Below are 27,103 nucleotides of genomic sequence, written 5' to 3' on the forward strand. Positions count from 1 at the left end.
TTGTAATATTATATTTGTTGTTATCTCGTCTATAATATAATAATTTTGGTGCGTCATACTCGTGATCACACACACACACACACATATATATACACAGGTATAGGTACGTACTACACGTGGTACACACGTTAATTACAGACGAGTCGAAGCTCAGCCGTGCACACATAGTATAATATAATATTATATACGTATGTTTAATATACGACGACGGATAAAAATCTTAATGACCCCGTTCTCGTCATCGCATGTAAAGTGTGATGATGTCCGATCCATAATAATTTATGAAAAGGGAGGTGCCCCCGTCTTCTCCACAGCGACGAGCACGTAGCTATCGTTCGTCATAAGTATACATATATAATACAGTTATACGCCTATATATAATATAATATCGCCACCCGCACTACAACACAGGTGAGCGTGGATTAACACCTATAGGTTTGGGTATAATATATATGTATAGACAGTTACGAACAATAACGACTGTACGGTGCGCAATTGCACACGTACCTCCTCTGCACGCTTGTTTGTATGTATGTGCGTATATAAGGTTATATATTAATATATAGGAAAATATCGTTGAAACAATGGTCGTGTTTTTTTTCGGACAACATTACAATATTACTATTATTATTAATATTATTATTACAGACACCCAGAGCTTGCGCTAATGGGTAGTTCTAACCAATATGGGTAGTTCTAAATTAAAATGGGCAATTCTAAAAACCAATTTGGTCATTACCAAAAATCGTGAATTTTCTGTATTATTGGCATATTATGTAATATTGTTTAATTTAATTATAATATGTATTTTATTTAATATTTTTTGTTTGGTTTTATCACCACAAATGTTATCAATCATGAATCCATTCCATAACATTTATTATCATATACATGTAGAAGATTGTATAATTAATATGATAACACGAAGCAATTCGAGCAATACAGTACTGATAATAATGTGACCATTCAATATTTAAACTCCGACCATAATTACCAATAACACAGAACAATATAGTATAATATAGTATATGAATTACATACTTGGTAAAAACTAAAAGTTATAACGGGTAATAAATACCACAGCTGATTTCTATATAGTATAAGATATCTGTGATAAATATTAAATACATAACTGTCACAATGTTTAAATATTGTTAAAAAAAAAAAAAATGTTTTAATTTGTTATAATTATTAATTTTAATAATGTAATGAATAAAGTTTTGAATAAAGAATTTACATGTGTAGTCATTTTATAGTAAATAGTGGTTGTTAAACGAATTTAGCGAACGGCAAATTTAGTTAATCTGCATGTACAAAAATATTAAAATGTTGGGCAGTTCTAAAATTTTCTTAGCGCTAGCTCTGCAGACACCGTCGACGCATTGCTGTTGTTACGATTATTATTATTATTATTATTATTACACTTGTAACCGGCTCGTGCGGCTCGCGTTGCATTCCTAATGAACCTACACGCCCGGCTAACTCGTTGCGCTTTTTTTTTCCATACAAAATAGGCTCGTAAAATAAGGTTTACTCGCGTTCGAAGTAGACAAAAAATACATCGGAAATCCGCCATATCGACATCACAATATACACGATACATAACACTCACAAATACATAGGAAGCGTCTTTGATGGTACCCGTTGAGAGTAATTAGCTTGCAAATGATACTTGTAATAATATCATAATACTTTTAAAATAATAGTTTGGCATCTCGTCCACACACCGTATAAATTTAGTGGTGTAAAAATAGGACGATACGGTAGGAAAAAGGCCACAGACTACGAGTATACAAGGGATAGCTACAACACGTTACAAATGTTTTTTGTATATATATATATATTATTGTATTTAGGTAAGAAACTTTAATAATATTTACTTTTAATAAATAATAACTATTTCATTTTTAAATTAAGATTTTTTGTTTGTTGTAATTTAATGCACGTGTATCTAATTATAATAATCGGAATTTTAGGTTTTTACTATTCTAATCATTCTTTATTTGTACTTAAAGACAAAATGTTACATAAATAAACGTGTGTGAGTGGATTAACAGTTTATTTTTAATTACTTTCAATTGAACAAGAAACAGCTTGGAAAGTGAATTTTAAAGAAATGATTGGTATTTTTATGGAAACAAAAACTTGAAAGAAGTAATTTTAAATATATTTCACATTATAACTTTTGGAATGACACTATATCATGAAATGTATGTCACTTATAAATTATACACGGTTTTTCAAATTTTTTTTCATTTTTTTCAATGTTTTGATAATTTACAAACCAATTATTTGTTGAGGGTTAAGTTTTAAAAAACACATAAAAAATTAGAGCCTACTAGTCTTTATTGGCCGTAGGCCTTGTAAATCTTAGTTACGGCATTCCATATATTATAATAGTACGCGGGATGTCTGGTGATCGTACACACACACAACACACATAAGTGCTAGCCGTAGGCGGTGGTATTTTTGTTTTTTAAGTGCCGTTAATTAGGAAGTACGTAAAAAGTTCATCAAGCTTGTACACACTGCTGCTGTATATGCATTATGATGTATTAATTATTGTCTCGCGCGTTCGTATATAATATAATAATGACTGCGACGACGACGACGACGATGATGATTATGATACGAATAATAATAATGTAGTGTAACGTTTTGTCGTTGCCGCCGCAGCTCGGACTACGACTTGGCGCTGTGACTCCGATTGTCCCATTAACGCATATCCTGTTTCGTGATTCCGCGTCGCGAAAGCCCGGCGTGTATATTAAAACAACAACGACCACGATAATCATAATGATTGTAATAATAATGACAATAATAACACTAATCGTAATACGCGTGTGCATATAGGTATACACTATACATATATATATTAATATGTAATATAGTTTATACGAAGCTGCCAGTCTCGAGTGTAGTTGCCGACGCTCCGTGGCTCATCACAATATCCGTTGTGAGCCCGTGACTAAAAAAGTGTGAAACGACTAATTACCCGTAATTAATGTCTTACGGTGTGTGTCGGTCGGACGGCTGTGTGCGCGCGCGATAGAGTGAGATAGATTGAGAGGGCGGGAGAGAGCAAAAGAAAAGAGAGAAAAAAACCGTGTTTGGTTAATGACCGACTTCCGGTGTGTTTTTCGGTTTACTCTATTCATTATCTACCTACTACTACTACTACTAGTACTATTACTATGACGGTATGCGTTTTATTTTCATTCTCTATTTTGTTTTTTTCTTTTTGTTTCGACAGTGGTTTTTATATAAATTTTCATTCTATCGCCAGTTAACGAATTATTATTAAGCCGCGCGTACCCCCGCGGACCGGTCACGGTCCATGATCAAATGCCGTGGTATATACCATACACATATATATGTATATATATTGGTATGTCCTGATGGATACCAATAGACCTGTGTATATAAATGTATTATATTATTGTAATAGCGAGCTCAAACTGTTATAATGGTAGGTAAGTTGTAACTGACATTACTTGTAGATATATACCAGGCCAAGCTGCTCGATTTTTCGTCAAAAGTTGGCTTCGATCGTCGCCGTCATCTATACTATGCAATGCAGGCTTTTGAGCAGTTATCATTCGATTTTGGACTTAGTGTAAATGTGTGTAAAATATCATAAAATTACTTTTACACAAAAGTATCGAACGGAAGTCGTTAAACACGATTATAATTACCTTACGTACAATGTTATTATCATTATTATAATATCGCATCGAAATGGCGACGGTCGAGAGAGCTGTGCACGGTCGTGGCGAATCGATTTTTATCGCCGCGTTAAACAAAAAGAAAAAAATTGTCGATATAATAAAATAATATCGTATACACCACGACAGCCAAAAAGGCTCCATCCAATCAAAAATCCGACAATATCTGCAATGATAACCGCCGAGATTAAAATATAATTATTTCCGTCGTCGTCCATTAATATCGTTAAACAATATTACAATATAATATCATGTTATATAAACTATAGTACGCGGTGCTATCTACAAGTCATAACACACCGCCGTCCAACGTCGAAGGTTTTTGATTTTATGTGTTTTTCCCTATCGTAAAATTGCCCCAAGAGTGCGTCTGCTGCGAAGATTTTAATAAGTAATAAAATTATACTCGCTTTTGTGTGGCAACCGCGCTCGTCGTCCGATATCGTAATCTTGCGAAGTGGTTAATGAGTTTTACATTTTTGTTTCATTTATCGTTTTTGTTTTGCTTGTAATTTAGACGGTGACTAGTTTACAGTTTTAAGTTTGATTTTTGTTTTTTTTTTACACGACGAAAACACGGAACAGCTAGTAGTAGTCGTGTCGTGGCCTGTGGTACCTATCAAAGTACCTACATTGCTCACGTAAGAAACTTAATGACAATAATATTTAATCTGTGTAATATTATACCCGTGAAAGAGCTGTTGTGCTTGTTTCTACTTTTCGTCTATCGAGAAAACCTCTCCGAGCGGGGTGTTATGTATATATATAATATATATACTCGATGAGAAGGGCGATTTTTTCCCTCCCGATAAAAGGGACAAGTTTGATTATATTTTTCTTCATTTTTTTTCTCGTTCTTTCTCGCGCGAAGAAACCTAAAGAATGACGACGACACTCGCCCGAGGGATAAAAATAATAAAAAAAAAAAAAAAATGTATAAAACGAATTATTATTTTTCTGGCCAAAAGCCGATCCCCAGTGATGTAAACACCATCGCCGCCTCTCGCGCTCACGAACCAATCAATAAAACGGGGCCTGTATCGACGAGCATTTGAGACTACTGCTCAGCGTGTCACCACCCCGGCGTGGCGCGGGCCGAGATATTAAAATATTATTTTCGAAAGCGCCCCGGCTCGGAAAAACGTATAAATATTAAATAACATGCAATATTTCGTCGAGGACGAATTTACAGGATTTATAGACGTGTCGCATTTCTTTCTATCCCTCCGATGATTAATACGCGAGAATCCTTTCGCCAACGATAAAATATTTACATTTATTGTACATGTATACATACTATTATACAAAAGAGTTTACAATCATCGGCCGATACTCACAATACAATGTACTCAAATCTGTATAATATCGTCACGCCAGACGACGTAATCATAATATCATGTTAATATTGTCGTCTTACCGTAATTATAATATTTTACACGGACACTCGTCGGTCAGATAATAATATGGAAAAAAGTTGAGTTTTACGTTTCGACATGGCAGTGTGTAATCGGTTACAGGGTGTAAGTGTGTGTGGTGGAACTGAAACCTCTGTATATTTCATAATATAATTGGATTACCGTGCGTGATTAGTCGACCGCATACTTCCGACTGCGGTGGCGATCACATATATCTGTACGTATATAGATACATATTATTTTTATTATAATTAGTATTGTGCGTATACGGGCTTAGACAGAAAGAGAGAAACAGTGAGAGAGAGAAACAGAACGAGTGTGATCGGGTGAGAGAACAGTGATTTATTAAGTGGGAAACCTTTGAACGGTATTATATTATATACTGACTATTACGTATAGTCTTCTGTTCGTCGCGGCGCTATTGTAATCCGCTAGGCGACGACCATGTCGTGTTATTGTCACGTCATTATGTCTTATTAAACGACAGTCGGAGTAGAGAAATACGCTCTATGCGTTTACAGCACAGATGCTCTGGTCAAAACTCGTGTGTACAGTGATCGGAAGAAATTTCGATTTTTTCGTCTCGTACATTGCACAGCGTTTTGAATGTCTCTCGGTTACAAAGTTCATAGGGAAATAATCGCACGAGATATTTTTAAAAACGCCAACTGAATTGGATTTTTTTTAAGAGCACCCTCATTATTTTTTCGTCAACTGCGTAATGCAGAGGGCGATCGCTCCCGTTGACAATATATCCCACCACCCCCCATTTCTCTGGGTTTCCAAGTGTTTGGTCGTAAAGTGTAATAACTACCTACCAATAATATTCACAGCGTACCGCCGTGCGTGTAACTAGTCGCATGCCCGCATCGGTTGTATAGTATTTTACAATTTTTAAATATCGTAGTTAAACTCAACGTGATGTGGTTTACTGCACTATGTTATATATAATATTATAGCCACCATAATACAATAATAAAATATATTGTATAATACGACGTATCGACAATATTATTACTGCCGTTTCCTGTTTCATTTTATTTTTCCCCCAAAAATTATCGCCACGTTCTTCCCGGCCCGACATTATGTACGATGTGTATACACCACATCTCTCTATGGTCTATAGTCTATAGACTATACAGTATACACGCACCACAACAACCATACAACCTACGACTGCAGTACACAATATTTTGAAATGTAATATCGCCTCGTACGCGCGTCGACCATTATGTGTAGATATAGAATACGTATAAGTCGTGTGTGTTTGTGCGACGCGTTCGTTTTTTAATATTCTTAGAGGTATATGATAATATGTATATTAGACGTGCGTACTCATACACACACACACACACACACACACACACACACACACAAGCTCTCGCGCGCTTGCGACCGTGTTCCTTATTATTCTCTATATAATATTCTTCTATTTATAGGAGGTACATACGTACGATTTTTTTAAAGAAAATTTTTTGTTCTTCTACTCTCGAGTTTGGCTCGCCAAGACCGGTTCTGCTCTGTGGTACGGAATACAAATTAAACACACTCACACATACACACATGCGCACGGCGGAACAAGAGGCGATTTTGTAAAACAACCGTCGCGACCTCGTGATTTATAGGGAATCGGTACGGTGCGGCGGCGGCGGTGGCGGCCGAGACTCCTGTCTAAATGGATTTAGATTTTATATATACTTACGTCACATATATCCGCAAGGCTTTATAATATATTCATGCAACTATATCGTCATCATCGTCGTACAAAATTTTTTTCGTGTTTTCGATGTTTCTCTCATTTTGCCGGATGTTCGGTTTCTTTTTTTTCCAACCCGACCGCTGTGACCTTACCACAAAGTCATGTAGGTATATATTAAACTGTAACATAGGTATATTTTAGATCCACGTATAAACCGTAATCGCCTAAGGCTTCCTAAGGCGTAAATTGGCTTTGCCCGAATAATTAAAACCTATGATGTAACTCATCGGAACCCCCGTAATTAATTAATCCGATTACATTGTTATTGCATGTCTAATCCGGTATATGCGTATAATCATATATTAATAATATAAAATATTATCGTATTTAACTATGTACTGATAACAACAACACACTTAAACCTGTAGATAAGCGGGTTGGCGCGGAAGAAACCGTATTAGATATATTCATTATTATTCGCCATCGTGGTGAGATCTCTTGAACTATAAAATCGAGCCGTTTTCAATTGTAAATAAAAATATTTGATCGAGAAAAAATGTTAAGGTTCTATGTATGATTAATGCAAATATTGCGAAAAACATTTAAAATCCAACAATCAGCAAATCAAGATTTTATTTTATGTTGGTACCGATTTTGAATTGATGTGGAAGCGTTAATAATATCACAATTCGTGCAAAATAAAAACAGCGAATTTCACAATAATAATAATTAATAAGGGACGTTTTACACATAAATTTCGTCTTTCGTCAGTATATTTCGAATTATTTGAGTAGTTTCAGCGGTGGGTGTGTGCCGTATATATAAGGCAGAGTGCGTATATTTAATAATAAGAGAGCGGCTGCAACGGTGCGCGAGAACAAGGAGAATATTATAAAAAAAATATATATATAAATCAGATCATTTCGTTTTCGTTCCACACACCGTCACGAGGGGGATTTTTTTTTTTTTTAATAACCGTTGCCTTTCACGCCCACCTTCCTTTGCCTTTTTTTTTTTAATTAAGGAGCCCTTATTTTTTTCACTCTTCCGTGGCAGTAGCGGTGTGTGTGCGTGGTGCACAAACAAGACATGAACTTAACAAACTGTAAAGAAGTAAAAATAAAATAAACCGCAAAGGGTCTATTCTTAATTTTTTTTTTTTCCGTACGTAAATATAATATGTACACAATCTGGCGGAGGTGATGGTGGTGGCGGTGGCGGTAGCATTAGCATGAAAGTCGAGCGCGCGAATCGAATCCTAAATGAATCATCGGGCCTGGTATAATAATAAGAAACAACCGACGGGGAGCGGCTGTGCGGGGGAGAGGAAATCTCGGGTGGAGGGTTGTTGCGTCGTTGCATCGGAGCCGCAGAAGGGCGCGCAGACGAATTTTAATTATGTCGTTCTGGCGAAAGTATAATATTCCAAACCAGAGCAATACTTAATACTCTATACATACACCGCGCTTAATAATAATAAGAACTATAATACCACGTGTATTATTAAAAATAAAAAATAAATGCGCATACCCGTCGGAGTTGTTGACAAACGAGCTGATTTAACAGGAGTACTGCGTTTTGTATATTCTTATCGTTGCGCAGCCTATACAGCTTTTATTCGCTCTCAGCAGGAGTCTTTCGTCTTAACGCCGCGCCTAATAATTATTACTTGACGGGTTCAGTCACGTTTCGCAAACAAGAAACCCTATACGACCATACCGCTTCCCAGGATTTTAATATGATCCTTTCAATCGACTACACTTCTTTGAGTTTTTAGCTGATTTTCGGTTTTACACTGTTGAAATACACATATGATTACATTATTTTTACGACTGGATTTTTTAGTTTTACAACGGTAACCTATTTAATTCTATAATCTGAAACTAAATATGATGCAGATAATATTATGTAAATTAGTGAGTATTGAGAAAATTGTTTTTTTTTATAATGAAAAGCCGTTTGTGGTTTTAAATTGTCGATGCCCAATATGTATAAGTGGTAACCTCTTAGATTCTTTAGTATATCTCCCGCATAAGAAATCGTAAAAATACAGTTACTATAGCTCCCACTGTAAAGTTAAAACAGTACAAAAAACAAAATATTACTGAAAAACGTGAAAACTCAACGAGAAAATTAACATGCAGTCCATTTAAACAAACCACTCAGTATTTTATGGCACCGCCGCCGCGTACCATAGGTCAATATTATAATAATATAATAATAATATGCTTTCCTCCCCTCGGTAGTCGGCGTGGCTCCGAGTCGTCGTCTGTGCATATATTACGCCGTTTTTTATACATCAATAATAATAATAATATTATTATCCCAATTAGTATTCCGTGAGCGTTGTTATGAACGCGTAGGAAGTTTTTTCTTTATTTATTTATTATTATTATTATTTTTTTTATTTTTTGTAATACCTCGTTTTATTATTATTGTCCGTATGTGTATATATTATAACAGAAGTACACGTTCGCCCGAGTATATCTATGTATATAAACTCACTCTATAGTTTTGTGATCGGAGGGTATGCGACGCGTCTGCTGTTGTTGTTGCTGCCGCTGCCGCCGTTGTCTCTCATCTTTTTTTTTTTTTTTTTTACCTTTCTTTTATTAAAAATAATTATTCGGGCAGGTGTTCGGGTCGACGACGAACGGATTACGCTCGCGCTCGCGCGCATGTGTGTGTGTGTGTATGTGTGAGAGGACGGCGATGATGTGCCAGTCATTTTTACTGTATTTTTTTTTGTCTCTACGAAACGCGCGCTTTAAATTTAAATTATAAAAAAATCACTCGACGAGTTTTATTCATAAAACACAACGGGGCGTGGGCGCGATGAGACGTTCACAACCAAACAGCCGGCCTTACGCATTTCCCCACCCTTTCTTACGCGACCGTTATATATACGTAATAATATGTATATATTATGTATTTATGTATATATATATATATTATATCACATTTTTATGATTTTTTTTTTTTACCAAATATCCACTTTGCTCGTCGTTTCAACACCTCGTTGTTAAGTACTAGAAATTAACGCGTTAATTAAACGCTATTTCCGCCGTCTGTTCTGAACTTACCGTATTCTTATTTACATAACACATATAATACACGCTGAAACTGCAGGTGTTCGAGAAAATCAATGTTGTTGCTGCTTAAAATTTGAAGTTAAATCGCATCGTATAATAGGTACTAGGTATAGTTGGTTAGATGCTCACTACAATATTATACAACTACATTATGATGTCAAACGATTCCACGCCTTCGTCGTCGAATAATTTATCGCGCATGGTTCAGAAACCGTAACAAACGAAATGCGTCCAATTCTGATCATAGTGAGTGCATTATTGTAACATGATAATAAGTTTATTATACATCACAATATTACTCAATATAATATCGTCATTATTATTAAAGTAGTTTCTAAAAACGCTATGTATATAAGCTGTATCTATGTACGGGTGGTTAGACCGTACGCTCGTGTACAATATTATAGATGCACGCAGACGTGCAGAGCGGTCTATTCGATGATGATTTACCTTCGCTGGCGGGTCGATTATCAACGAGACGGTAATAGTTTTATACACGTCTTTCCTTTGGATGATATGAAGAATGAACACTGCAAATAGGTATCTGGGTGTACGTGGTAGCGCGTCCTTCTGTAATTGTGTTTGTTTTTTCGGTGGTTTAGAAAAAAAAACCGACCGTGCATACTGCGTACACCTAGTTGGTGTAGCAGCGTTGGTGTGGAGGAGATGGTATCGGGTGTTAATGGCGAACGCCGCCGTCGACGTTGTAGTGTAGGTATAATACACACACGTACGGCGCGCGTGAGTATACAATATAATATACGTGCTAAAAAATAATGTTAAAAAAAAAAAATCTTACTCAAATGAACCGCCACCGACCAGTTTGGGTAACCACCGCCCGGATGTGTTGAGCTTAACATGATTCGCATCCAAAACGACTAATTACCGTCCGGTTTGAGAAATGCGAGTTTTTTTGTTTTTTTCTTCATTTGTTTCGTTGTCGATTTTTAATATTCGCGCATTGTTTTCTTCGTCGCATTGTCCTTTGTAAACGATTTTCGGCCGACAGAATAAACAGGAAAAAACCGACCGATGACTACGATTTCATCAGGTTTGGTGCAGCGCAGACAAGACAAAAAAAAAAAAATTCACACTCGACCGAAAACCCGTTGTCGCCGTTGTACAGCATCATCATCCCGCTTATACGATCGCCATATAAGTCTCACTGGGACATGTTTATTATTATTACACACGTACAATTATTATTATCGATATTATTACTTTGTTATAATATATTAATAACAGTTACGATATCTTAATGTTCGTATTTTTGGTTTTTTTTTTCTTTTTTTCCGCCCCCAGGAAGTCTTGCGTAATATTTTTTCCACGCCGAAAATGTCACGACGGTTTTGACTATTATTATTATTATTATTATTATTATTATTTGCACAACGTCATCAAAATATATATCCGCGTAGCGTAATCATTTCTATATAACCTAACCTACACGTGTTTTGTTCTCTCGTCATCCGGACCGCGTACATATATCTAACCTATAGTATGCTGCATAATAATTATTGTTATAATATCGACCCGTTCGCACGGTGTTTTTTTAACGGCTGACGGTTTCCGATCTATTGATTTTGGTCCGAATCGATACACTGCCGCTGCAGATTCCCCAGGTTAGCCCGTTCTCGACTCTACACAAGTATATGCCTATAATAATAATGACGCATATTATAAAGGAACGCGCACCTAAGACCGACGTCATAATGCCACGACGACGTGTACCTAAACGTATTATTGACGTCTCGTTTCCGGGGTAGATCAATATTTGGGTTGTCGTAATGATTATTATTATATTACTGTTGCTTTTGATGTTGCTGCTGCTGTTGCTGCCGCCACCACACTGCAGTACGGTGAAAAGGAAAAATTACACACCGTGTGAATCATTAGCGTGCCGCGTATACACGTATAGTAAAATATAATAATAGTAAGTGTATATTATAATGTACATAATAATATATATAGTAAACGGGGTTTCCGAATCAAACAATCGGGCGCTAATGACTTCGCACGACGAAAGCCGGCGGGGCGCTCGGCCCCCGGGTGCCGACGACGGTGGCCGAAATCAAAGTTTACAAAAGGATATTTCGCGAACTTGGTTGATCGTGATCGCAAAATCCGCGCCGTGAGATATACCGCGGTAGAGTTATGTGTTCCTCATACCGGAGAATAAGGAGGAAACAAACAGAACAAAAAAAAACCGTGTATTATATTCGACTCGATAGGTGGGTAGGTATAATGATGAATCGTATAATACTATTATAATAATACTGTCGCGATTACGATTAAACGACTATTATTTTGTCGTTTATTATATACAAATGAGTATGGGACTGATGTGTTTTTCTGTAGAGTTTAGATCGCTGTGCAAAATAAATAATAGAACACCGTTTAGTGTTTATATAATATAAACACATCTGTCCGCGTCACAATAAACCGTCGAAAATACGCTATCAAAGGCCGCTCGCTAGTAACTTTGTTCGAAGAAAAAACCGTCCTGAACTGTGACGTTTACCCAGACGGCAATTAAAACTTGACCCAGTTTCTTCCCCTTTTTTCGGGTGCTAATTACTGACTGCGACAGGTCTTAATCGGTCCGAACGATCCCTCGGGCGTCGGCGGCGGCACGAGCAAGCAACAGGCGGTAAGCGGCGCGGGTTAATTAAATATTCCAGTGAGGTTTAATGGCGAAACGAGGGAAAAGACGCAATAACGTGTATATTATTTAATATAAAAACGGACGAGAAATTAAATATAATAATAATGATATGTATAAAAATTATGCGTATACAAAAGATCCTATTAGCTCGTGCCAGGTTTATTATACATGAATTCTTTGAGTTAATGAATGCTTACGATGCAATGGCTCGGCAGTAACTACAACAACAACGACGACGACTCCCTTTCTTACGTTTTTTTCGGTATTTTTTTTCTCAGTCTTCTTTTTATTCTTTTCGATAATTGCTTAATATCCTCCTCCCGAGACTTGTGCGCGCAATTAAAACCCTCATACCTATGGTATATATATTATTTATATATGTGTATACTTGGCCGTCTCCGTAGGATAATCGTCGCTAATTGTTTGACGTCGACGTAACACAAAAGAGGGGAACTACTATATACAACCACTGGCTGCTGTGCGTAAACGGCTCGCGGGCCGGGTGGAAGGTAATGAAAAAAAAACACAATTTCCGGAATCGTCCACTTATTACTTCGCGTATATAGAACACAGAACCCTTTAATTTCTTACATCGCCGAAAGAGCACATTTTACACACACACACACACACACACACACACACGCATATACATTTAAACAACATTACGATCTATATAGACAACTGGAAAGTATAATATAGAATGATCTTAGATGCAACATTACAATTATTTTCATACCTTTTTCTAAACTAAAATAAACATTTTCAAAGCATAACCTAGTAAGCAATAATGTTATTATCTGTTTGTTAACCATGATTGCAGAAAATATATTTAAAAATTAAAATCATTATGTATCTAGGTAGGTATAGGCTATAAGTAAAGTAGGTTGGGAATTTAGTAGATGCTAAACATCCTTACAGTTTGGTTTCTACATGTGTAGGTATATGTGTTTTTAAACCAAAGTACTATTAATCAACAGCTACATCATTTCGTAATGGACGATCGTTGGAAACGAGGAAAAAAAATACTCATGATATATATTGGAAAACTAATAAATGGGAAAATAGAAGCGCGCTATTGTGGCGGAACGATTATGTTTTGATCGGTTGTCGGTGGTTATCGTGCGTAAAAGTATATGACGAGAAGCGTATTAAAAAAAAATAAATAAATAAAAAATTTAAAAAAAAACGTGAAATAGAAAATGCTAAACGATAATAAAAACGGTTGCGAGGATGGTAAAAACAATACACGAAGACAATGTAATCGCGGGCACGGTGCTCGTCTGCCTGGCAAACTCAGGTACGGGTGCACCGTGCCCATTAATTTCATTTTCAGATCGCATGACAATTCCTACTTGAATATTATTATACGTACGATTCTAAAGAGCCTCGCACGAAATGCGGGGTAGAAGTGCACCGACAACAAGACCACGTCATCGTGGTTTATAGTCGAATTAAATCTGAATATATATAACATCGTCTATAACTTATACGTAGCATATAAAAAAAAAAATAAATATTTATATTGAGAGACGTTTGAGCTGCCAAATTTGCACCCGATCAAATCCAGCGATTGAGAATTATGACATATATATTATAATATATGGTAGTATAACGATAATCGAATGTTATATTATTATGGTCGTAATTTCACATCGTATAAGAATTTCAGTGGTTGTAGTGTGTATAAAACCATTAACTGAAATACTAAATCTTTATGGTATAAAATCAAATTGAACTTTATGATCATTGATCAATCGATGAATACAGACAATAAATTGATTTCAAAGTAACAAAACACGTGCTCTATTTGTTTCATATCCTATACAGGTTTGCGTTAAAATACATAGAAACTATATTCTGTATTATACGGTATAATATTTAACTATTTAACGTTGGTCAAATACTTAAAAACAGGACCAATACTACATGTTCCAACCTACTATATATCCCTTTCCTAACGCCATGTATACATAATAAATATGTATAAACTGTTAAAATATTGTAAGTACATTGTGTGTGTGTGTGTGTGTGTGTGTGTACATGTGTGCGTGCGCCAAAGTTTTGAATCGTAAACGATTACAATTTGTGTCTTAATTCCGATTTAGTAAAATGCACACGTACGCGAGTGTACATATACATATGTATAATTTTGTGTACGCGTATGAATAATGCATATGGGTTATGTGTGCACCGTATACGCGCGTGCGCAATATATTAACGCGCGGATTGTTAACCATACGTATCTATTTATATATAGATATATAACATTATGTAATACTTATATGCATATTTAATGTGTGTGCAGCGATGAGCCACCTGTATAATATGTACCGCGATTCATATTGTAATATTATGTTTATATTATTTTATGTGTGTGCATTTTTTTCCCCGTGTGTATATCGCGCACGCACCCGCCGCAGGACAAAACGCTGCAACGTCATTAAATAATATATGTACGACGATATAATTTGAATAACAATTTTTTTTCTCACATTCTCTCCCGCGCGCGCGCGCGCGCGCCCGAAATAAATACAGATGTCACAATAATTACGGTATCGGCGAACCCCTTCCGCCGTCATCCGATGAGCGCATAATACATATATTATAGTATATTATATTATTATATAGGACAGGAAAATTTTTTTCTGACCTATTGTGCGCCGGATGAAAGAAAAACAAAATTCCACGCCGCGTAATAAAATAATTAGGGTCGGGTGTATAAACACATTAGGCGTGGAACAAAAAAATATAGTTTATTATGTTATACACATCACGCGGCACACATATTTATGTATATTTTATTATACTGTGCTCTGGAAGCTGCGGTATGGACTGGGTGTTTTGTTCTGGGCAGCCTGCAGTATACGATGAGCGCGCGCTATAAACGGATGAAAAGGGTTGAAATTTGACAAGTGCGGAGAGCTGTAAAAATAAGGTCACCGTATAATATGGGCGGTGGCGTGCCCGTAGTATACGCGCCAGAGTCTTAACACGTCTCGTACAATATTTAGGCACAATATACATGGGTTGTAAATCGTCCGGCGCCGATGACGGTCCAAGGACTCGAAACAACGTGATTTCGATGACGATTTACGACACTGCACTGGTGGAAAGCATGGTCGTCCGACAAAAAAAAATACTATAACATAATGCACATACGCATAAAATGTATGTGTATAAGACGCGCGAGAAAACAAAACGCGTAGCACGTGCCTGGGGCAGTGTAAACGAGACGCGTTTCGGGAGTGGAAGGATAGCGTACAACATTATTATTGTATAAGAAAAAATAACAGAAAGGACGATCGACCCTTTGGGCGATTTCTCGTCCTCCCTCCGCTTCGGTTGCAGTGTACACGCGTGTACGACAATACCACCGTCGCCACGTCCGTGTCCGAATACCTGTTCGACCGTCCTGCCCGCGAGATAACGCGCACCGCCCCCGCTGTGTACACACACTACACCGAGGGAGCGTGCGACCGCAAACAACTGTGTGCCGTTGCGGGGGCGGACGCACGGGAAGCTCACAGATAAAAGTCCGTTTCCTGTTTGTTTTGGGACCCCTAAAAAAAAAATTTCACGCGTATAATATAATCCCGGACGAAAATCCTAGGTTACTCGTTCGCATTCGAATCGGGGGGAAAAGACGACACCGATTATTTCGTGCTTGCGCTCGCGATAGATACAATAATAACATATGCCTGTAGTTTTGTAGGGGCGTGCTGGACAATAGTCCGAGGCGAGATTTCGGTTAGGTTATGACAGCACCGTCAAAAATACGATTTTTAAATAGCATTTAGAGTTATTCTTTCTAAAGACACTTTCTGGCTTCTAGAATGGACGAGACACACGGATTAGTTGGAGTGATTCTTTTCTAACCGCAATGTGTCACGTACTCATTCGATTCAATTGTTATTGTTTAGGATGAGTTAAACAGGACTACCCTTTGGTGTCACGCCAAAATCGTTTTTGACCGTTGTACAGAGGAGTTATAAATATTAACATCGTACCTATGTACACATCTTTTGTACCCGTTCACGTGTGGTGGTCGATAACCGTATTATTCATATTATTATTTATTATCGGACAGCAGGTAGAAAATCGTCGTTACCTTGTGTGTACACGGAATGAGTACTGTCACACACATACCACATCACTCGTGCCAACGCATAACGTCCATTGTGAGGGATGAAAAACTGAGAGCGACCCAAATAGTGTCCGGCAGGGTTTTAATAATAAAATATATCACTGGGTTCTACCATTATCATTTGTATAACATAATAATATATTACACCTTTTTCAAATGTACTTACCTATGTATGTACACGCGCGCGCACACACACACACATACACACACATTCTGTGGTAGTACATTGCTCATCCGCACAATAATAATATAATAATAATAATAAAAGAGACATTTCGAAATGCGATGTTATGTCGAAAAATCTTTGTAAACAGTGTGCGGGTGGGTGGCGTTAGGATATTTATATTATGTGCCTAACGCGTTGTGTACAAGTACACAATGGTCGGCTTGACGAAAAAATGTCACATGCGTACAATATGATAATAATAGTAATGTAGGTTCAGAAGATATAACGTATGGCCGCACCTACCTTCGACTCGTATATTATATATATTTTGTCCTTTATGTACAAAAATGTCGAACGATTAATGTCATTTATCTCGTTTGGACGATAATGAAAAAAAAATAAAATATATAATATATATATTATACCATACTAAAACCGTGTGCGGTACGTGACCCGGGCGCGTATGGGAGCGTTGTGTGCGGCACTCGGTGATATAATTGTAAGACATAAAATTATGAGCGTGTGACGTCGGCGGCGGTGGTGTTTTAATAACGATTATAACAACGTCTTACCAATTTTAAATGCAAATCGGATTTCTAGGAATCACGCGGTGCACCAATATACTAATGCTACTATACACAACACCGTACGCACTACAATATTATACCTCCCGGTTGGCGGCGGCTACTTTTTAATAATATTTGTATCTCTACTCGTACATAATCGAATGATAGGTCCCGCGGTGGTGTACGTGGTGGAGGCGGTGTTCGGTATGGGCCGGGTATATGGTCGGTGGTCAGCGCGCAGGTATAATATAGTGGCGGTAGACGAGGAGATTTACTCGCAACGGAGTCGTCGCTCATTAGTAACTGTTACTAATTTACATATTAAAGTGATGTTAAAATTAACAACCACACCTCCAGGGGGATTTCCGTATATACGTATACACATATTCACGCACACACTCGCGTTCAGATTTCTTATTATAATTATATGCGAGCACATCGCATGCGCACCGCGTTTAATTCTTCTTCTTATTTTTATTCTCAATCTCGTCCACTGCACACACACACACACACACACACACATCACATAATATATATTTATACATATATAATGTTATTATAATACTGTGGCGGTTCGAACGTGGGCCCCTCGTCCGACCATATTTCATTATTAGTTTCCATTATTTATTTGTATTTTTTATTATTTTTTATTATAATTTTTAATTTTTATACTCTTTCACGTGGTTATTATTATTACGCTCATTTGCATTTGACACATTTTATATACGTTTATTTTATCCACCGACGCCGCTGCTCGTACCTGTAGGTATACACTATACATACACATATAATGTAATAGAATATATGCGACTCGGCGGCGTTCGTTAAGGAACTCGTGCTCGCCGAGCTCTCTCACTCACATTACTTTCTTGGAAATTAAAAACTGGAAGCCATTAATAATAATAATAATAATAAAAAAGGCCATCCGACGGCGGTGTCGCGACGTTTGTGTACACACACACACATACACGTATAAACGTATTACATTATTTTATACAAAAAAAAATCGTTCGCATATACAACATATAACATAATATTATGTACATGATGTGTGTGTGTGTGTGTGTGTGTGTGAGTCGATCCGTCGCATTAGCATAATACGTATGTATAATATAATATCTTTGTCGTTGTAATAATATAATCTGCCGGCAAGGACTTATTCGTTTTCGGAATGAGTTTTTGCCTCCCCTCCCCTCCACATCACCACCCTCCCGGACGTATGTTATTAGTTTATTACTCCGATTACACATCGGCGCAGTTAATATAATATATTTTGTACCTATATATATATATATATATATTTGTATTGTATATGGGAATTTATACTACGTGCTCGTATAAATTATAAATTATGAGGAGACCATGTCCCCGCCGCTAATTATTATTGCAAATCCGACCGCGGCGAATGATATTATACTCCGATCATGTACCGCCACAACAATGAATATTCCGCAGAGCGCCTGTGTGTTGGTCGGTGCGATATGTTTGCTGAAAAAACTTCGCGCGTATATTGTGTCTGCGGTGTTTATGCGTGTGTTGTGTCTGGACGTCCTTCGACATCGACGACGACGACAAAAAAAAAAAAAAAACCGTAAAGACAATCGAATCCAATGACCGAGCAACAGTATAGTGTCATACTATATATGTATTATAATAATATATTAGTATAATATATGTTAGCCATGACAGGAGTGGGAGTGAAAAATCGATACCCCGCGACTGTAATATGTTGTGACGACACGTGACCCAGACAAAAATTTCAATAATAAAAATTCATCGGACGGCATCTAATTGTAATTTAAATCAGTTATGGTTTGAGTCAAACAGTGCCAATCTTACTTCTCGCGACTTTCAGTAAATAGTGCATATATAGAAGTTTTTTAAATTACGATTGTTGTGGACATTTTATTTTAAAATATATTACATTTTACTTTCACGTAGTAATACATGAGTTAACTATTATTTAAACAATTTATTTGTATGTGTGGAAAAAAAATAATGAGTATTAAAAATGGATCGAATTCTATGTAGGTGAAAAAAAATAATAACTTTAATGATAGCTTTTTCATCGCAATTTCGTCAACAACCAAGATTCACCTTTTTAGACAAATCCACGCCAAAAAATATATTTTACGGTCCATATGATTTATCAGGTACTGGTTAGATGATAATTCGTTCAATTTAACAAAAAGTGTTTTGTGTAATTTTTTTAAAATGTTCAATAATAATTATCATATTTTGAATCGAAATCCAACGGAAGATATTATGGATAAACCGTATGCTGTAGTCGTCGTCAAAATGCAGAGCATACATTACTTACAATTTTTCAATTACATATCATTTATTTAATGGTAATAATTTTTAAGTAATCGGTACTAAACCTTGTAAAATTGTTCGCGGAGACCAAACATTTACTGTTGAGGAGGATTACCATTTATTGAGTATGATTTATCGTGTAAAGATGAACTAGTGAACTATTTTAAAAATTATTTTAAACATAATTTTTCTTGTAGTATAATGCTATTTAGTCCGAACTATAAATACATCCATAGTTAGACGTGATTTTCTTAATATTGTACTATAATTCTCGTGTGATAGTTATAGATCGTTCACAGGATTCGATTTGTGAGTATAAAAACTGTACATAAATGTATTGTACGTTTTAGCGTCTTCTATGTCGGAGTTTTCCGTTGCTGCATTATTGGAAACGCGCGATTCGAAAAAAAAAAAAATTGGATAGTGGAATTCTGTTCGTGCGTCAAACTCGTAGGACTCGCATAATTTAATGATACGTTCCGGCCGTTCGAACGCGTTAATGGAAAAACGAGTAAATTAGCGCGTAATAAGATTTCTATATATACGTGCGTACGACAGCAGATTTGAAAAAAAAAACACTCACATAAGTCCTCGCGACAATGATTTACGTAAAGGTACGATTAATATAGATCTAAATTATAACATCGTGTGACGCCGCTTAGTTTATATACCATCTCTATCCATCGTTTTCGGACCGTTTGACAGTATAGGATCACCCTAATAATAATTTTACGCCTCGCCTCGCCTGTCGCGTTTGTCCGTATTTTTTTCCTCGGTTGTTAATCGATCATGTCATTAAAACACGCGCGTAAAAAAATGTACACTTTGGGAGAGTTACTCGTCAAATAATAATAATACACTGTGTACGACGCGTATCGGGTAAATGAGAAATTCGTTTGGACCATCGAATGAAATAGAAACGTAACGAAAACGTTCTATTGCTGCGGACGCCAGCCATGTAGGCACTGCTGCGGGTGTATAGTATATTGTATTATTAGTATGATAATACACACGTCACATACCTAGTCGCAGAGAATGAATATAATAATTTATTATAACTATGGTAACTAAAATAATGTGTTACGAGAAAAATTAAAAAACGATGGAAACATTGTCACATAAATATTATAAATACGGTTTTTTCGACCGACGATACGCCCCACGAATATATTATTATGCATTTTCTATACGGTACCTTTAATGATATTAATATGTAACTACTGTACGCTCAATAATAACTGTTTACTATACGTGTGTATCTATATGTGTGTCTGTGTGTGTGTGTTTTATATGTTGTTACATTTAGGGAGGTGATCGGGTGGCAGTCGCGGGTCGGTGCCCCCTCCTTTGAGGATGCAGGTCGTCGCGAGCGGTGTGTTTCTTTTTTTTTTTCGAAAATTATAACACTATAGCGTAGTTTGATATATATATATATATATATTACACAGAATATTCCAAGTATTATAAGGAATTGCACCGCAATGTCATTTTTATTACGAGTTCTGCACGCTGGGCACGAGACGTACACGGGTCTCCTCGAGATAACCGTTACCGTCGCAATGACATGATATTATTTTATAACACTGTGCTGTAGATAACGACGACCGGCCGTCCGCCCGGAAAGGTGTCGTCTCGGAGACTGAGAGAGAGAAAGAGTGATACAGTGATTGAGGGTAATATAATATACATACACTCTGTAGGTACATATTATATGCGTTAATAGTACGATTACACAGTTTGCTTGAGAGTGTGTATGTGTGTGTGTGTGTGTGTGTGTCATAAGTAAGTACATAATATTATATGTAGGGGAGAGACGGTTGTTATCGCTTACAGGTATACGCCGCGTACGCCACACTCGTCGCGTCCATTATCCGACTGTGTTGTGTTTTAACACGACTCGCGTTTTATCGGCGGCAGACTTGTTTGGTCCTTTATTATTTCTCTACTACTAAACTGGTTTTTGTCGGTTTTTTTTTATTTTCATTTCGTCGTTCTCCGACGACAGATAACGTTTAAGCGTGTCTCTTAAAATCACCACAGACGGTGTTCGACAAATTATTATTGACCAAACGTCTGTTCACCATCTACATAATATACGAGTATTTTAATACGCACCTACCAATACTTACACAAATGATATTATATAAACATATATTGCATCTATTATTATTATTATTATTGATAAGATCGTTCCGACACACGACTTATGCGCCTAATGCCAATACGGTTGACCTATCCGTTGTCAGTCTACTACCAAAGACGGATTTTATTCAAAGTCCGACGAAGGTGATGTAAAAAAAAGAAATAATAATAATGAAACAATGTGGTTTGAATACATTTACCGTATCGTTTATGATATATTGCACACGAAACGTTACACTCTTGTTCATAATGTATGGAGGGTCTTCCAAATTTTGTCTTTGTCGCAAAATATGTCCATATCGTTTATCCCGATTAAAACTCAAAACTCGAACGTATATGTATGTATATATACGGGGCAGGTCTCGGTGCATTTTTCTCGCGTTTTTAATGCATCATAGTCGACGTTGCATTGGAAAACGGAAAATCACGTCAGTCCAGTCCATAAATATATACCTACACTCGTATATAAATACATTGTGTAAATTAAATTGAAAACTTAAGTCGGGTTTACACTACACCGTGTTCTGCCATATGTTCTGCGGCGTATTAATAATTTCATGTATGGATAACAAGACGTAGTCGGCAGTGCCGTAATTTACTTCACGGCGTCCATTTACTTCCCCTTCAGTACCTCCAAAAAGATAAATTATACAAAAAAATTTATTGGATGTGCATCGATTAAAGTGCCAGGCCGCACCGAGCAAAGCTTATGTTAACAACCGTGTGTTAAAATAGTCCTATAAATAATAATTACAAACACGTGTGTATCATATTACATTAATAATTATTTTAATTACATGGATTAATAATAAATTACTAATTCTTAGTAAATTACGATTGTCGTTCGTTTTCTATACACGCTGAATTGAATAACGATACACACCATGTAAAAACCCAATATTACATCTGCTGCGGAATAATAATATTATGTAGTGAAGTGTGTGTCTCTAGTGAGTTACTAGTCAAACGACCGGACGCCCAAAAGTAATTATTATAGGCAAAACGTTAAAATAAAATTAACTCTTTAACTTTTAAACTAGTTAATTTGCCCGACCTTATACATCCATCGTATTACAATGATTCGTTTATACGTCAAATACATACTTAAATAACTTATTTAACTTGTACGACTGCGAGAAGTTCTAATATGACGGATATGATTACAGCCGCAGGCGTACCTAGCACCACGGCGGCCACGACCAACGGTTTGCGTACGACGGCTGTCGCAGCAGCAGCAGCAGCAGCCGCCGCCGCCGCAGCCGCAGCCGCCGCCAACAACAACAACAACAACAACACGTCTACGGGCACCATGACGGTAGCCGCTGGCCCGCAAGAACATCAGCAACAGCAGACCGGCCCGTCGGGAACTCCGGTGCGCATGCTCCAACTCGACCAGTCGGTGATCCAGGCGATCGCCGACCGGTGCAGGACGGTGCGCCCGGACCAGACAGCCGTGGTCGAGGTGGCGGCCACCGTGCCGGCCTCCGAGCTGCCGGCCGAGGGTTACGCCATCGACGGCGGCCGGACGGTCGGGCACGCGTGCGCCAAGTGCCAGCTGGCGTTCCCGGACAACGGGGGCCTGGCTGCGCACCAGCAGCGCGACTGCCGCACCACCGGCTCCGTGGCCCTGGCCCACCCGGCGTACGGCTGCCGGTCGTGCGGCATAGGGGCCAACGGCGAGACCAACACGTACGGCACTGTGCACGCACTGCGCGCGCACATCGAGACGGCCCACCGGGGCGGTCACTACGCCGCGGCCACCTCGACGGTCGGCCGCCACCAACACTTGCAGCACCAGCACCACCAGCACCACCACCACCACCACCACCTTCAGCAGCAACACCAACAGCAGCAGCAGCAGCAACACCAGCAACAGCAACTGCACATGCAGCAGCTCCAACCGTCGCCCAACCTCTCGGACGAGATGGAGGACGTTGTGAACCAGATCACGGCACTGGCCGCGGCCAAGGCGGTCGGCCGGAGCCCGTCGCCGCGCGACCTGAACAGCGACTCGAACGCCAATCTGTTCTGCTCGCCGTCCACCGACAAAAAGTCGGTTGCGACCGCCGCCGCGACCGCCGCCGCCACTGCCAAAATGCACAAATTTACCGCGCCGCCGGCTGCGTGCAACGTCGCGCCAGCCGTGCCGAGCAGCGGCCAATAACTCCGACCTATCCGCTACGAGTCCGGCCGCCACCCCAATGTCCACCGTCGGGACGCGGCCGCAGACATTTCCGCTTTCGCCGTGGACGATGACCACGACAGATATGTTATGTAAAACGTATGTAATGTGTGTATGTATATTATTATTACTATTATTATTATTATTATTATTATTATTTATTTATTTATTTATTTAAATATTATTGTGTAAAACTTACCCAAAGTTCCTTTTCGACACACTCATGTTCCTGGAGAGAGGATTTTATTCTTTTTTTTTTTTATTCTATCGATTTTTTATTATTGCGATTTTCCTGCACTCATTTAATATGATAATAATACAATATTATCCGGGCCATCTCACGCTACGCGTATTATTTCACGTTGGATAAACAATTATTGATAAAATATGATAACGAAAAAAAAAAACAGTATCGCGCCTCTCTCCTTTTTTGCGCATCCCGTCTTTAAAAGTTGTGTATAAAGCAAACAATTTCTACGGTCTTTCGTTTCCTCACTAATTTTTTTTTTCATCTCATAAAGGTACGTAGTTCCTCGTATTAAGAAAAATCACTAACCATACGAAAAGAATTAATTATTTATGTGTGTATAAAAAAAAACAAAAAAATACGATAACTGAAAGTTCCTTTACGCTACTTGTTTGTTTGTTTGTTTGTTTGTTTGTTTATTTATTTATTATTATATTATTACTATTATTATACTATTTAATAGTATTATATAGGTTTTTTCTTATTATTATTATTTTTTTTTTTTTTATTGACGCCGTTAAAAAAAAGATACGTGCGGTTTTTTGGAAACTACTCACGAAAATATAATTATATTAAAAGAAAACGTTCTAAACTCGATTGCACGAGTTATTATGAAATGATGTAAAATTTAGCGCAATCATTTACGGTCGCTTAGCATTTCTTAGCATATGTTTAGAGTATATATAAATACGTATATATATATATATATATAGGTTTGTGTAAATATAAAAAGAGAGTACGGAAAGATTAAACCGAAAAATCATCATTAGGTTTTAAGTATTGTAATGCATTTCTACAATTATTATTATTATTATTATTATACGTTTTAGGTAGGTAATTTTATTTAATGAATATTTATTGTATTCAAAATTATTATTGATATTAAGTCAAGTAACAAACACCTCGCTATAATTGTGCTGTAATAATTTTAATTAATTTAATGAATTAGCAATCGATAAATATTATATAAATATATAAATATATTTAAATATATGCCCTATTTTAATTGAATAAACTCATAATTATATATAATATATCATTAATGTTTGAAAACAAAATAAAATAATATTATAGTATGTTAAGGCAGTGTTTCTAGATGTGTAAAAAGAGAAAAAAAAATTAACATATTAACAAACTTATTTTATGACATGTTCTCCGATCTAATATGGTTTTCTTTATTCACTTGTTTCGGCATTCTTGTGTTTCTTCGGAACGGAAAAAATTATAACGTAACAACGTAATTTCCTCAACGGTTTTGATTACTAGAACCGATTTCTTTTCGGCAGACCGATATACATATATATATATATATACTGTCTTTTTTTTCGTATACATAATAAAATGTATACACTATAATTTTTAAAAATTTCGGGGGGCGTGGATCGAGTGTCCTTTGAATTGTTGGCACCAAAGGGCCCACGATCCCCGTTGCCCCCCGGTGACTCCCATATGTCCCCCCAATCGTCCCTCGCATTATTCCCCCTATCCGATCGCGCACTATAATCATAAATGTACTCGCCGGAACTTCAAAAAAAAAAATCAAACATTTTTATCTATATTTCCTAAATATCTGATACAAGAATATAAGGTTTATTTATTATCTTGATAATTAAAGAACTGCCTATTATACAACCATTTGTCGAATCCAATGACTCGGTCACTTCCGGTCCTTATAATTACATATTATTTTCATCGACTGCAAGAAACTTGAGTTGAAAGTATTCCGGCGGGATACGTGCATACATAATGCACCTACAATATTATTATAGGTTTCCACTAATCGAGTCAAAACACGAAAAATACAATCGTCCCATTGCTCCGAGACACGCGTTTCCACTTCTCGATCACTCCTTTCCCCCTCACAGAGAAAGAATCCGACTCCGTCCTCTATTCGACTCCCCCCTGCCTTCCCCCCCATCTCCCCCTGACCCACCCACCATTCCATTGATCAGCAGCCGGTAGGCCGGTAAAGTCTTCGTCGCTGGGAGCGAGACTTGACGGCGCCGTCCAATGCCGCCGACGCTGCGGTCGCCGCGCACATACTCTCCACGCACGGAGGAGCCAGTAGTTGGCGCGGCTGCAATACGGCCAGCGACGGCGGATGAGACGACGCGCTCCGTCCCCGGAAAACGTTTTAAGCGCGCGCACCGCCCCACACACACACACACATACACATACACTCACGCCATCCGCCCGCACATTGGGCACTTTCGCGAGTATTCGCCGTTCAATTCGTCACCACCCCCATCCCCCCTCGTGGGCGCGAGCGCGCGACAAGATGAAAACGGAAAAACGAGAAAAACCACGAAAAAGCAAAAAAAAAAAAAAAATCTTTAAAAACGATATCTATTGTTGCGCCCTCTGCGACAACCGGATATCCACTCCCAGCATTCAAGGTTCCTATATTTAGCTGACATATGTACTAAGGTTCCTGTTTTATTATATAAAAATATTATTATTAATATATAATGAATAAATTTAATTAAATGATAATGATTATATATTATATATTATACATTATAATAATAATAATTATTATTATTATTATATAATTATAACATAAAAACAAAAAAAAAATATAAAATTAATATTAATGCTTTTTTTTCTATAAATATATATAAAAATATATATTTAAAATTAAAAAAAAAAAAAATTATACAAAAAAAAAACAAAAATAATAACGATTAATATTTGATTAATTACGACTATTTTAGTAGTATTATTTTATTATTATTATTATTATT

General features: G+C 37.3%; 1 protein-coding gene across 2 annotated transcripts in view; it reads left to right on the plus strand.

The window, feature by feature from the left end:
* The window catches only part of LOC112604406 (zinc finger homeobox protein 4), a 98,480-nt gene extending 73,706 nt beyond the window's left edge, over positions 1 to 24,774 (plus strand). For both annotated transcript variants that reach the window (XM_025353434.1, XM_025353433.1), the window contains exon 5: positions 23,097 to 24,774. In XM_025353434.1, the coding sequence (XP_025209219.1) occupies positions 23,097 to 24,094 (998 nt within the window). In that variant the 3' untranslated portion in view covers positions 24,095 to 24,774. The remainder of the gene's footprint in view (positions 1 to 23,096) is intronic.
* The last annotated feature ends 2,329 nt before the right edge of the window (positions 24,775 to 27,103 follow it).

The sequence above is a fragment of the Melanaphis sacchari genome, unplaced genomic scaffold (assembly GCF_002803265.2).
Source record: "Melanaphis sacchari strain LSU unplaced genomic scaffold, SCAv2.0 Contig11_pilon_pilon, whole genome shotgun sequence".
Taxonomy (NCBI): Eukaryota; Metazoa; Arthropoda; class Insecta; order Hemiptera; family Aphididae; genus Melanaphis; species Melanaphis sacchari.